The sequence below is a fragment of the Neofelis nebulosa genome, chromosome 5, assembly GCF_028018385.1.
Source record: "Neofelis nebulosa isolate mNeoNeb1 chromosome 5, mNeoNeb1.pri, whole genome shotgun sequence".
NCBI classification, from domain to species: Eukaryota; Metazoa; Chordata; class Mammalia; order Carnivora; family Felidae; genus Neofelis; species Neofelis nebulosa.
This window is the reverse complement of record NC_080786.1, coordinates 149,037,143-149,050,667: the sequence shown is the minus strand read 5'-3', so window position 1 is coordinate 149,050,667 and position 13,525 is coordinate 149,037,143. Positions and strand designations below refer to the sequence as shown.

Here is a 13,525-nt window from a genome sequence, read left to right as displayed (position 1 = left end):
AAGTGCCACCTTTCCAGTTTGATGGCTGGAAAGCATAAATTAATGGTCAACTACCCAGCGGATACATCCAGGCCATCACCTCATTGTTTTGTGTGTTCTCTTTTGTGTTCCAACAGGGAAAAGCTTCACTTTGACAATCACGGTCTTCACGAACCCACCACAAGTTGCCACGTACCACAGAGCCATCAAAATCACAGTGGATGGACCCCGGGAACCTCGAAGTAAGTGGGCCCCCTGCTCGGGGCTGGCAAACCTCTGGGCTGGGACACTGAGGCACCAGAGAGGGTATCTCAGAATCCTTGGGTTTGACTGACGTTGCTCAAATGCGGCTAAAACCTGTGTCAGAGAAGGATAGGAGGCTCCTGCAGGGAGAGAGAATTTTATCGTTGACAGTCGTCAAAGTTTGTCTCTGAGCACTGGGCTCCTTTTAAAGCATTCTCTTAGAAGGCAGAAGCAAATCAGCCTGAGTCAAATGTGTGTTGGAAGCATTTCGGGGCTGCATGACACTAAGGACTAGTCCCTCAAATACACGGTGAAGTTCAACAGTATCAGAAACAAACAGTAAATGGAAGAATGGCCAGCTGCAGGGGTGGCCCAAAAAAAAAAAAAAAAAAAAAAAGCCTGAGGGTCAGAGTGGACCACAAGTAGTGATTACTATCCATGCTGGCCTTTTATTCATTTGTTAAGGCCAGAGATGAAAACTCTGAAAATGACCATGTCTTTTCTGTGGCATAGATCAGAATCTTATTACAGGATTGATTAAAATAGAGAATGGGAGGGCAGAAGAATTCCTGGGGGAAAACCAGTAAATATAGAAAGACGGTACCAAAAAAAAAAAAAAAAAGAAAGAAAGAAAGAAAAAGAAATAGCTCCTGTGAGGAAAGCTTTTTTAAAAAGCAGTGGGGTTGTTTAGTCTGCAGAAAGATGTTTTCACGGTGACTTAATGACTATCTTTGAGTAAACACAAGAGTAACACTCTTTTCCAGAACCACACCCTTCCCCGGGCCGGAGGCTGGGTTCTACCCATCATCTGCATGCCTCCAAACCGTATCAGGTCCCCGGGGTGGAAAATGAGTACTGTCTCTTCTGGTGGGAGAGATTCAAAAACAGGGCTTATGCCTGGAGGTTGAGACGCGGGGAGGCGAGGTCGTAAAACGGACTGGTTAAGAATTTGGGTTCTGGGGGTGTTGGGCCGGGGGGGAAACAAGTGGAGTTCTGGTTCAGGCGCTTAAGCCTCCAGCAAGTTATGGAACCTCCCCGGACCTCAGTTTCCTCATCTGCAAAATGGAGATAATAGTGAAGGCCGCTTTTATAAGACAGGAAGAGACAACGCTTTGTGCCTGGCACAGAGGATGAACTCGGGAGACGTTGTCCATCCGCAGGAGAGGCTCCCTGCCTGCCTCTGTGGCTGCTATTCGGCAGGGCTGTCCTCCAGGGGCCTTTCTCGTTGTGGGGGTGCTCATGGGGCTGTAAGGCCGCCCCCAGGCGTGACTCTACAGGTCACCCCGTGCTCACCCCAACTCGTGCCTCATAGTGTCTTGATCACATAGAACCATCCCATGTGCTGCCTTAGCTTTCTCAGTGCCCCAGAGAGGGAAGAACCCCACAGGGAAACCACACCCGCCAGGAAGAGCCCCCCAGGATGTGGCATTCCATTCACGAGGAGCGCCTGGGTGCAGTCTGCCTGCTCCGTGTGACTCCCTTTATCTCTGACCTCGGTTACCGCCTCTCCGCTTTTTCTCTTGAAGTCACGGAGACCATCTGTCGGGTCATGCCCAGACTCAGGAAACTCTGGGACTTTGGTGGCATCCCCCTGATTCCAGTCTGTGTTTGAACAGCCAGGCCACAGGCACAGGACCACACAGTGACAGCCAAACCCAGCTTCGTAGGTTTCCAAAGTAGGCGTGGCAAACTGAAGACTCATAGTGACCCTGTCATATCAATAACGGAACAGAAACACCCAGCAGGCGCCTTGGCTCTCTGTAGAGGACCAAAGAGGAAGCAGGCTTAGATTTGAGCAAAGCCCAGGGTTGGGGGGCAGGGGGCATGCAGGCGGCTGTGAGGTGTCAGGAAAATGACTCGGGGGGTCGCGAAGTCGTGAGAGAGGCTCACTCGGGTGGTTGTAGAATCTCTGTCTTTAAAAAATAGAAACAGTAGTTTCGACTCAGACCGTTCAAACGGTGACCTGCCTAGAGGAAGAAGCTTTAACCAGGTGACCCCTTGATATACCTCTACCTCTGTTATTCTCTCATGCAGAAAAAAGGGCAGGTTTTTGCCCCACTGCTTGTATTTCCTGTAACATTCAAAGAAGCATCCAGGTGGCTGAACTTGAGAAAAACAAATGATGGTCGCTCTGACTGTTCAGAATTGGCAGCCGGAGGGGAAAATATGCTATTGTAAGGGCCTGCCTGTGTATACAGTTGACTCCCCTGCTGTTTTAGAACTCCAGAAAGCGGTCACGATTGAGAAGCGCTCTTTGAACAGACAGAAAGGATTTGCTCCAGAGGCATCCATTTTTATGGCGTCTCTCCTGCCAAATGGAATTTGGGGTCTTAGGAAAAATGAAAAGGGAGGCGCTAAGCATGCTATAGAGAGGTGTTACAGTCCCAAGTAGACAGCCTCGCATTTCACAAAGGTCTTCTAGAAGAAGAATTAAATGCACACAGACTCCCAGAGGGGCTTGAGTAATGCTGACTTTTCTATTCACCCAGGAAGCAAGGGTGGGGCCCCTCACTGCTAATATTAGTATGCTGTTTTCCTCGTTATGTGAACATCTCGATTCAAGGTGGGAACTACTTTTTGATGAAGTTCTGCTCGCAGCCATTTTGTTTTTAATGAGAAAGTGAACAGAGTTGGGTGTTTTTTTTCCCCCAGCTTTATTGAGATGTCATTGACCTATAGCATTGTGTAAGTTTCAGGTTTGCAACATGATGATTCGATGTACGTGTATATTGCAAAATGATTACCACGGCAAGATGAGTTAACAGATCCGTCCACTCAAATAGTGTGTGCGTGCGTGTGTGCATGCTGAGAACTTTTACGATCTGTTTGCCTGGCAACTTTCAACTGTACGACACAGTATTGTCAACCATAGTCGTCACGCTATCCGTTACATCCACAGGACCCGTTCATCTTACAACCGGAAGCGTGTACCCCTTCACCATTTTTGCCTACTTCCCTGCACTCATTCTACCCCCATCCCCTGCCCCTGCCCCCACTGATCGGCTCTCTGTTTCCATGAGTTCTTCTCTCTCTCTCTCTTTTTTTTTTTTTTAGATTTTACATGTGAGATCAGCCCGTATTTGTCTTTCTCTGCCTGACTTATTTCCCGTAGCGTGATATCCTGTGTTCATCCATGTTGTTGCAAATGGCAGCATTTCCTTCCTTATTAAGGCTGAATGATATTCCAGTAGGTAGTTACGGCAAAGTGGCCCTGGCATTGACAAGTACAATCGTTTTGAAAAGTTCTATCGTTTCACGGCATCAAAGAGCGGGGGAGCTGAAGAGAGAGAGCCTCCGGGCCTCGTGGCCTCAGAGAGAAGGGAAAGTCCCAGAGACATGAAATGATTTGCCTTGGTTGAGAAAAAGTAGTTGGTAATAAGGCAGGAGGAGAATGAGGGGCTCCTGGTACCTCATCCTGTTCTCCTGTCCACCTGTCCGTTCACCTCTTCATCCACCTGGGCCATCTGTCCACCACCTATGCCAAAGTCTCTGAACTGGCTTCTCACCCTCGTGTTTTAAATGAGGCGATAGCTCATAGGGCTTCTCGCGTTCATCCCAGCTGTAAGATGGTCTGAAAGGGGCAAACGGTGGTGCTTCATTGCGGGCATGGAGGCCTTTAACTTGAAACACTCATGCAAAGAACCCGAAGGAAAGCTTATCTCACTCAACCTGACACTCAGGTGATTAAGGAAAGAACAGTGGGGGCGCCTGGGTGGCTGAGTCGGTTAAGCGTCACACTCTTGATTTCGGCTCGGGCCACGATCTCACGGTCCGTGAGGTCAAGCCCCGTGCCAGGCTCCGTGCGGACAGCGTGGAGCCCGCTTGGGATTCTCTCTCCCCCTCTCTCTCTGCCCCTCCCTCCTCGGCTCATGCATTCTCTCTCTCAAAATAAATAAACGTTAAGAAAAGAAAGAAAGAAAAGAAAGAAAAGGACTATGAATTACAGAGCATGCCACAGCCGACTGTTTCCTAGGCCAAAGGGATAACTTGGTGCTTCCCACCCCACTTTCCTGGGTTTCGGTGGCGAAGGTACCGCCACTTCGGTGGCGAAGCAGAAAAGTGTATTCCGGAGAGAAGTGAAAACCGTTTTCACTTCAGACGGTTATTTGCTCTTTCGCAGTAACTGACCTGCCACTTAGTGAGTCAAAACTTGGGGTTTGTTTTTTTCCACACTCCGTGAGATTTATTTTTCATGTCAGACTAAGAGAGAAATTACCAATTGATGAAAAGTTAAATTTATGATGGAGAAAGAGCACTGTCCGCAGGCATTTTCTCTGTGGGGACCGGTTCTTGCAAGCAGCCGTATGTAGATAGTACACAGACGCAACAGTCCTGGGTGGCTTGTTATGCAAATGACGGTACATTTCCAGGACAGAGACAGAACCACACTTTGTGGCTTGTTAACACGTTGAAAGAAAAAGTCTTCTCGTTACGCGGGAGAGACAGGGCGACCGGCTTTTTCAGGAAAACGGGACTCGAGAGTTGTTTTTGATGTATTTTTTTATATTTGAGGGGATCTAATGAAAACTCCTAGCTCGAGCCCATGGATCTGTGATATGATAATCCTGAGATACCGAAGCACATTCTCTGCAGCTGTTTGACTAAATAATTTGTGTGGCGGCCCAGGGCCGTGGAGGAAGACATTTTGCTAAGGAGAGATTGAGGAGAGTTAGCAGCCGGGACCCTAAGTGACCCGACGGGCAGGGGGTGGGAATCCCAGGGATGCGGACTGGAGAGTCCTTCTGATGTCACAAGCCATTACCTGTCTGGCCAGATAGCTGTTAACTTCTGGAACATTGAGCAACCTAATTAAAAATTGAAAAGATTAATAAAACAAATATTGGCCATCTCTGGGACAACACCTGCCCTCAGGTTAAAGGAGTCCTTCACAGTAACTGCTGTGCTGGCTTGGAATTCACAATAACAGAGAGCTAGGTGGAGCCGTTCCTGAAAAACTTCGGAAAATGCCATTTTCTGGGGCACCAGCCTTCTTTAACACTTAGTGCTGATTGTCTGCCCCACGCCATTCAAAGGGCTTCCCGTAGATCAACTGATCTAATCTTTGCGAGAACAGGTGAGGAAGTGGAAGCAAAGAGAAGAGACATCCCTCGCTCAAGGTCACAGGGTCAGTAAGCGAGACCTGAAACGAAACAGCCCAGACGCGGCCATCCGCAGCCGCCACGGTCTGTTCTGAAGAACCGCGCCAACCCCTCCTTGCGCTTCATTGTATTGAAATTTCTGCTTCAGAAATTTTTTATTAGGAGAGTGTATCAATCCGACTCTGGTTCAAATACAGCCGTCTTCAAGAAAGCCGAGCCTCATAGCCTTGGCAGTCATTGGACAGGAAGGGAACCCGCATTCACCCTTGGATGAGGCTGTAATGCAATACAGCCTGGGGCACGGGGCAGGACCCGGTGAACGGCCACGTGGTCACAGGTACCGAGGGTTGGTTCCATGTCTGTCACCAGGGTCTGCTTGGCGACGGACGTGAAGCAGGGACCTCCAGGAAAGATGAATCAGGTAACAAAATGAGGAGTGCCTGGGTGGCTAGCTCAGTCGGTTTGGCGTTTGACTTCAGCTCAGGTCAGGATCTCCCAGTTCGTGAGATCGAGCCCCGCATCGGGCTCTGTGCTGCCAGCTCAGAGCCTGCAGCCTGCTTCAGATTCTGTGCCTCCTTCTGTCGCCCGCTCATGCTCTGCTCTCTTTCCCTCTCTCTCTGTCTCAAAAATAAAGAAACATTAAAACAGAATTGTTTTAATGTAACAAAATGATCACTTGAACAGTCCAAGTCTTGTGCCCCCTCCCCCCCACCTTTGGCAAAGAGCTTCCCGGAAGGTCCAGATATACGGGTGCAGCCCTCTGGAAAGATGAAAATTTGTGTCATTTGCCACCAAATGGTTAGTGGAAGGCCAGGCAGTTTTATAGATCTGTGAGCTCAGGATTGCAGTTATCCGTCTACAGTTGCTTTGTTTGCTCAGAACTGCTTAAGCATTTCTTCCAGTTAATGAACAGTGATCTACTTAATCCTCTGGATTTTTCAAATATCAGATTTGGACCTCAGTTTTTTTTCTAGATGAAATCTGGCTCCACAAAAGAAAAAGGAAATAAGGCTCTCTTCTTCCCTCCCACTCTGATATAAAGTAAGAGACAGGCTGAGGGTCAAAGAAGAGGAAATGTTCTACTGACTTATATCCCTCCCCCCCCCACTCTGAGAGGCATTTCGGTGCTACGATGGACATTCTGGGGTGACTTTCTCTGGTGCTGTAATTCTCATGTGCTAAGTTCCCCAACAACCCCCAAGACTTAGCAATGGCAGTTTTTCAAGGATTAATAATGATGTGCCTAAGTGTTTCCAATGAATTTTAGAACCTCTTTCTGCTTGTTATTTTTAGTAGTACGAAGCAAGATTAAGAAGACTTTTATATGAAGATTTCCCTGACCCTTGAGTTTTCGATGGACTTAATTCAGGCCCAGGTCCAAAAGGGTCCCTTGGACAACTGGGAATAGAGGAAGATCCCGGGAAAAGTATGCTTCTGTCCCTGGAAACAGGGATAATCCCTCCTCGGTGCCCCCCAAGACCCGGGGAGGCCTATGACCTCTTGGTAACTAGCTCTATTTTATATCAAGGTTACTAAGATTTTTTAGATGGTATTTACATTGCTGTAGAAAGGAAGGGGCAAAAATCCCTTCCAGGTACCAGTGAGAATGCCAGGACAGGATCTGGGTACCTTCACAGTCTAATGGAGGAGAAAGAGGAGAGAGGAATTTCACAGGCAGTGAAATTTAGACCATTACCTTGGATTTCTCTTTCCATCGAGGCCATTGTAAACCCAAGCACTGTCTTGAGTTTCACCCCAGTGAGGTCAAGATCTAAGCTAATATATCACAGCCCTTGTCAGAATTTACTATATGAAGTGCTAAAAGGAGAAAAAAGAATCTGTCTCTCTCTAGGCTGCCATTTCTTAATCTTAAAACATATAGAAAGGTCTCTGGGTCCTGAACGGGGGACCTGGGTTTCACGATGACGCCATCGGGCCAGTGGATGTGACCTCAAGCAATTATCTCAGGTACTTTCTTCCTCACTTTCCTCTACTGACCAACCAGGCGATGGGATGAGATAATCTCTAAATTAGCTCCCACTTGGAAGGGGTAACAAAATATTGTCCGAAAAACAGAGCCCTAAGTTCCACACAAGCAAGGCCCCTTCGAGGCCGAGTCTCTGGGCCCCCTTCCCTGGGGGAAGGAGACTCCGTCTTGTGTGACATCGGACATATCCACATGCACCCACATGTGTGATATGTTGGATACCATTGTGGTTTTTTTTCCTTCTGTAAATTTTTGAAAGAGCTTTCATCATTTTTTTTTTAATTGTTATTGTTTATTTAGCTTTGAGACCGGGACAGAGCACGAGCAGGGGAGGGACAGAGAGAGAGGGAGACACACAATGCAAAGCAGGTTCCAGGCTCCAAGCTATCAGCACAGAGCCCGACGCGGGGCTCGAACCCACGAGTTGCGAGCTCATGACCTGAGCCGAAGTCGGACGCTTAACCGACTGAGCCACCCAGGCGCCCCATTTTGTCATTTATTTTTGAAATTATCTGGCTGTGGGTAACTTGTTTTATTACCTTCAGCCCCGATTTCACTGCCATGAACAAGGTGAGTGCAATCAGGGGCTGAGATCCCCATATCCTCACTTGCTAACTGTGCAGGTGACCATACCGGGGAGGGAGGGGAGGCTGAGCCTCCATAAAACAAGGACAGTGGCTTTATTAACCTCACATGGCTGGGAGGCTGGATAAGACAGCCTCTGTGGAACGTGTAGGGCCCACAATAAGTGTTCAGAAGACAGAGCAATTATTTGCATTTGGTCTTAGAGTTCTTTGGCTATGAGAAAACTCTAAGCCAAAAAAAAAAAATATTTGAGAATCCTCAGTTTAAAAATTCATGAAGTCGCCATCATGCTGCATTTTTTAAGACATTTAATTAAACATTTATAAATTTTGATTTTTTTTTTCAGTTTTCCTTTTGTATTTAGACCCAGCAAAATTTCTTTTCTGGCACTTTTATGGACCCTTGAAACACTCCGGGCACTGTTCCTAAGTCCCTCTTGGGTAAAATGTTGCTCCCAAGTCCCTCTTGCTCCCAAATGTTGAACTTTGTGAAAAATTCCAGGGGAAAAATCCTGTCTGAGTAACATCGCAAGTCGGTGCTGAGATCTAACTTGTGGGCTCTTTTCAATATAGGCATGACAGGGCTGTAGGACAGGCTCTTCCGCACTGTTCTAGAAAACCGACAAAGTGTGCCAGAGGCCCCTGGAATCTGAATCCTTGCCCCAGAGGAAGGCAGCTCTCCTCCCGGGGTACCTGGACCCGCCAGCCACAGGCAAGCTTTGCAGGCGTAGGAAACCTGCTCAGCCACCCTAAACCATCGTGTCCTTCTAGACTTGTTTTGGTTTTTTGGTTTTTTGGGTTTTGGCGTTTTTTTGATATTTTGGTATCTGTTTGTAGGGCTTTTCTTCATTTCCCCCCAAAGACATTCAGTGGCACCTTTCGATGACCTGGTGCTCCCACTCTACAGACTTGGAGACTTTTCCAGGTGTGCGTGGTGGGGCAGTTAGCATCCCACTGACCCTGTGGCCTGAGGGGAGTAGCTCGGCCGAGGTCCGTGGGTGGCATCCAGTTGCCCTGTGAGGGGACCTGAGCTGGGGCATTGGTAACCTCGGGTGCTACAGCAACAGGTGGGCCCCAGCTCCGTGAATGCCACTGCCAAGGCCGGCACGTGGACCTGTACCTGTGGATGGACTGGGTTTGGCCGTGCCGCACACATTATCAGATCGGCTTCTTGACTGTGGGACAGATCTAGAATTTTTTCGTACACCAGCCACTTCCGCTTTTCGTTTTGAAAACAAACTAACAAAGGGGCGCCTGGGTGGCGCAGTCGGTTAAGCGTCCGACTTCAGCCAGGTCACGATCTCACGGTCCGTGGGTTCGAGCCCCGCGTTGGGCTCTGGGCTGATGGCTCGGAGCCTGGAGCCTGTTTCCGATTCTGTGTCTCCCTCTCTCTCTGGCCCTCCCCCGTTCATGCTCTGTCTCTCTCTGTCCCAAAAATAAATAAAAAACGTTGAAAAAAAAATTAAAAAAAAAAAAGAAAACAAACTAACAGGGACGCCTGTGTGGCTCAGTCAGTTAAGCGTCCAGCTTCAACTCAGGTCAGGATCTCAGGGTTCATGAGTTCGAGCCCCACATCGAGCTCTCTGATGTCAGCACAGAGCCTGCGTAGGATCCTCTGTCCCCCTTTCTCTCTGCCCCTTCCCTGCTCACTCACTCTTCCTCTCTCTCTCAAAAAAATAAGTAAATAAAAACATTTATTGAAAAAAGAAAAGAGGGGCGCCTGGGTGGCTCAGTCGGTTAAGCGGCCGACTTCGGCTCAGGTCACGATCTCGCGGTCCGTGGGTTCGAGCCCCGCGACGGGCTCTGGGCTGATGGCTCAGAGCCTGGAGCCTGCTTCCGATTCTGTGTCTCCCTCTCTCTCTGCCCCTCCCCCGTTCATGCTCTGTCTCTCTCTGTCTCAAAAATAAAAAAATAAATAAATAAATAAATAAAAGTTAAAAAAAAAAGAAAAAAGAAAAGAAAGCAGACAAACAAAACTCTGCTCAAGTTTTCCCGAAGGCTGGGGTTTTTGTCCTGTAAGCTAGGTAGCCAAGAAAGTCCTCAAGTAAGAATTAGATCCAGTGGGTCTCCTAGAACTCCATCATCACAGAGAAAAAAACCAAACAAAGCAAAAACCAGAAGTTCAGCTTAAATAAGTAAAAGCCACCCCCTCGCCCTAGATCTGTATTTAAGTTCATTCGGGCTCACTTGCAATTTTTGGGTTCTGTTCTTTCAGTGTGCTTGTCCTTGATAACTGAGCTGTCTTCAAGGGTTTTTGCCATGAAAAGTTGACAATAAAGAAGGGATAAACTAAAAACAAATAATTTAGGTACCCAAAGCAAAGTTCTTTTCTCTTTGCCTTCTTTTTCTTTTTCTTTTCTTTTCTTTTCTTTTTTTTTTTTTTTTTAAGGAACACGATTGAATTAATCTGCCAACTCCCTAGACCCCTATAAAGTAAGTTATTGGTAGTACATTAGTTTGTTACTTCATGATCTACATATACTCAGGTTCCACTAAAGCCAGTATTCAGTAAAGCTGAGACCGTTATGGAAGTCTTTCGGTATTCTTTCATTTACCGAAATGTCGAACACTTGATCTATGTGTTTGGTTGGTTTTGTTTTTGTTTTTGTTCACCGTGGCCTAGAAGTCAGTCTTCTGGTCATTTGAGATAAAATGTAAATATTTTGAAATAAGTAAATCCTTAAGGACTGTATGCATTTATGGCCCCTTTTGGATTTGTTCCCGGGATCACCTTATTTTTACTTAGCTTTGAAGTGGTTTTGTGATATTTCCAATTCATTCACTTGAAAGAGCTACAGAGAACTGCACACAGTCACATCTTTTTGTTTCTCTCCAGCATTGCCAACAGGGCATAACCCCGGGTTTCAGAAACGGAGCAGAGAGCTCTGAGCCGGAGGGAGGGAGAGAGGCATTTGGAGCTGGACCAGCCCGGCTTCAGGTGTCATCCCTGCCACTGACCAGTGGCACATCAGTCTCCCCATCTGAAGAATGGGCTTAGCGACACCTGCCTTGCTGGAGGGTGTGAAGGTGAAAGGAGTGTGCCTGAGAGGCAGGCTAGAGCGGGGGTTGGCAACTAGAGAGTTGGCTGCTTCGTTCAACCCCGCCTCTCCTCCATGATCAGATTAGCCTCCCCAAGCTCAGCCCTCTCGGGTGTAAAACCAGGAGGGTGATAGCCCTATGAGAGGGAGGTCTTGGGCAGATTGATGATAGCACAGCCTGGCACAGAGGAGCTCCTTAAATATTAGCACATGCCCTGGACACAGGTCCCTTTCCTTCATCCCTTAGCCTTTACCAAGGGAAACTACTGGAATTCTGCCCAACTGGGGACCAAATAAGTGCCATTGCCAAGTTAGTTTTTATTTTTAAACTTTCTTTTTATAATGTTTATTCTTTTTTTTTTTTTTTTGAGAGAAAGAGAGAGAGAGACAGAGAGAGACAGAGTGTGAGCAGGGGAGGGGCAGAGAGAGAGGGACACACAGAGTCTGAAGCAGGCTCCAGGCTCTGAGCCGTCAGCACAGAGCCCGACATGGGGCTCAAACCCACGAGCCGTGAGATCCTGACCTGAGCCGAAGTCGGATGCTTTTTTTTTTTTTTTTTTTTTTGGGGGGACAGAGAGAGACAGAGCATGAACGGGGGAGGGGCAGAGAGAGAGGGAGACACAGAATCGGAAACAGGCTCCAGGCTCCGAGCCGTCAGCCCAGAGCCACAGAATCGGAAACAGGCTCCAGGCTCCGAGCCGTCAGCCCAGAGCCTGACGCGGGGCTCGAACTCACGGACCGCGAGATCATGACCTGGCTGAAGTCGGACGCTTAACCGACTGCGCCACCCAGGCGCCCCCCGAAGTCGGATGCTTAACTGACTGAGCCACCCATGCGCCCCATTGCCAAGTTATTTTTTAAAAACTCCTGGCAGATTGGGTCCCCAGCATACAATTCAATAAGGGCTTTTTTTCTCTTTTACCTTCCACCCTATCTACTATTAATTCCAAATACTGAACTGATTTCAACAATTCATTCCTCACTGAAGCAAAATCCTGTTAACCGGATTGCCCTGGAGAGAAGTGGTCCTTTTCCAAATAGAGATTTTATCGAAATTTAGTTGTTTCTTAACTGAATGTTAGCACTCATGCTGCTGTGTGCCTGGCAACATCTAGAAGCTTCCACGGGGTCATCTATAAGATGGGAATAATCATATGAGCTGTCTACTGCCTAGCACTATTTCAGATGAATTGTATTCAGATGGTAATAGAAATCTAATAGATTATAGTGCAATAATAGAAAAATATAATAGAAAAATTGATTATTGTTTTGTATCTACTATACAAAAATCTCAGGGATCTTAAATAATTATTGTTTTTTTGAGGGTAGATTTTGTTTCATCAGGCCTTTCAGAACCGAGGGGAAGAAACGTGTAGAAAAGGAATAGAGAGGGGCGCCTGGGTGGCTGGGTCGGTTGAGCGTCCAACTTCCGCTCAGGTCACGATCTCACGGTCCGTGAGTTCGAGCCCGGCGTCGGGCTCTGGGCTGATGGCTCACAGCCTGGAGCCTGCTTCTGATTCTGTGTCTTCCTCTCTCTCTGCCCCTCCCCCGTTCATGCTCTGTCTCTCTCTGTCTCAAAAATAAATAAATGTAAAAAAAAAAAAAAAAATTAAAAAAAAAAAAAAAAAAAGAAAAGGAATAGAGATGCTCAAATCAGCCCCAGCTGCCAATCCGTACTGTCAGGAATTTTACTTTTTGCCATTAGAATATCCTATTTTCTTTACTTACTACTATATACCCTTGAAAAACACTGGAAGCTAAAAGCAGCAACCCTAACAGTTAAAAGAGCTGCATTTACTTTAAAGATGTATTTCTTTTCCGAAACCAAATGCCACCTTTCCTCGACGATTCTGGAATTCTAGCTTCTGTCGGTGAAAGGCTTGGGAAGAGAGTTCCTGGTAGAGTCCCTGTTCCTTTTTTTTTTTTTTGCCCATGGCTTTTTACATATGCTGCTTGCCTGAGATTTCTGGATTCGATTTCAGGGAGGTGACATGTTACACCGTTGGGCCTCCGTGCCAGTTTCCCAGGACGAGTCAAATCTGCAACAGCTCAGAGGTGAGACTCTTCCAAGGCTCCGGAGGCCGGTTCTCTGTCCTGTTCCTTCACGGACTGGCTGCCAGGACCAGGTTGGGAGAAACTCGTTCTCTTCCTTGGGTGATTCAGCCAGTCTCAAAATAAATAGGCAGGCAGAAAGAACTGGAAACTGCTGAAATTTGAGTCTCCAGGGCTGGGCTCTTCTCGGGAGCCACTCGGTTGAACTGTAAAAGGAATCCTGAGCCCTGGGCAAGGGAGCGGCCACCTAGTGGAAAGACCGCTGGCCTGGGAAAGGCAGCTTCTGGCCCTGGCTGGCTGCACCAAGCTCCGCTTTCCCCTCCCAGAGCCTCCCTTTCCTTATCTGCAGAGCGGGAGAGACGATCTGACGATTTTAAGGTCCTTGTCGGCTTCTCGGAATCTGACTTGATGTCTGCTAGGAGCAGGTACATTTCCAAGGCATGGTCTTCCGGCCTGGAGAAGGAGAGCCCGGGGCCTTGCCCTCAGCCCACCGTCCCGGGGAGGCCCAGGACTGGGAAGCTGGGGGAGGGAGGGGGCATCTGT

The 13,525-nt window shown here is 47.7% G+C and overlaps 1 protein-coding gene and 1 long non-coding RNA gene across 7 annotated transcripts in view; one reads left to right on the top strand and one right to left on the bottom strand.

Moving 5' to 3' along the window:
* The window catches only part of RUNX1 (RUNX family transcription factor 1), a 259,589-nt gene that overhangs the window by 191,288 nt on the left and 54,776 nt on the right, over positions 1 to 13,525 (top strand). For all 6 annotated transcript variants that reach the window (XM_058731931.1, XM_058731932.1, XM_058731934.1 and 3 more), the window contains one exon: positions 117 to 221. In XM_058731931.1, coding sequence (XP_058587914.1) covers positions 117 to 221 — 105 coding nt within the window. The remainder of the gene's footprint in view (positions 1 to 116; positions 222 to 13,525) is intronic.
* LOC131512814 (uncharacterized) overlaps positions 13,277 to 13,525 on the bottom strand; it is a 1,446-nt gene continuing 1,197 nt past the window's right edge. The window contains exon 3 of the long non-coding RNA XR_009262321.1: positions 13,277 to 13,435. This is a non-coding gene — a long non-coding RNA (uncharacterized LOC131512814). The remainder of the gene's footprint in view (positions 13,436 to 13,525) is intronic.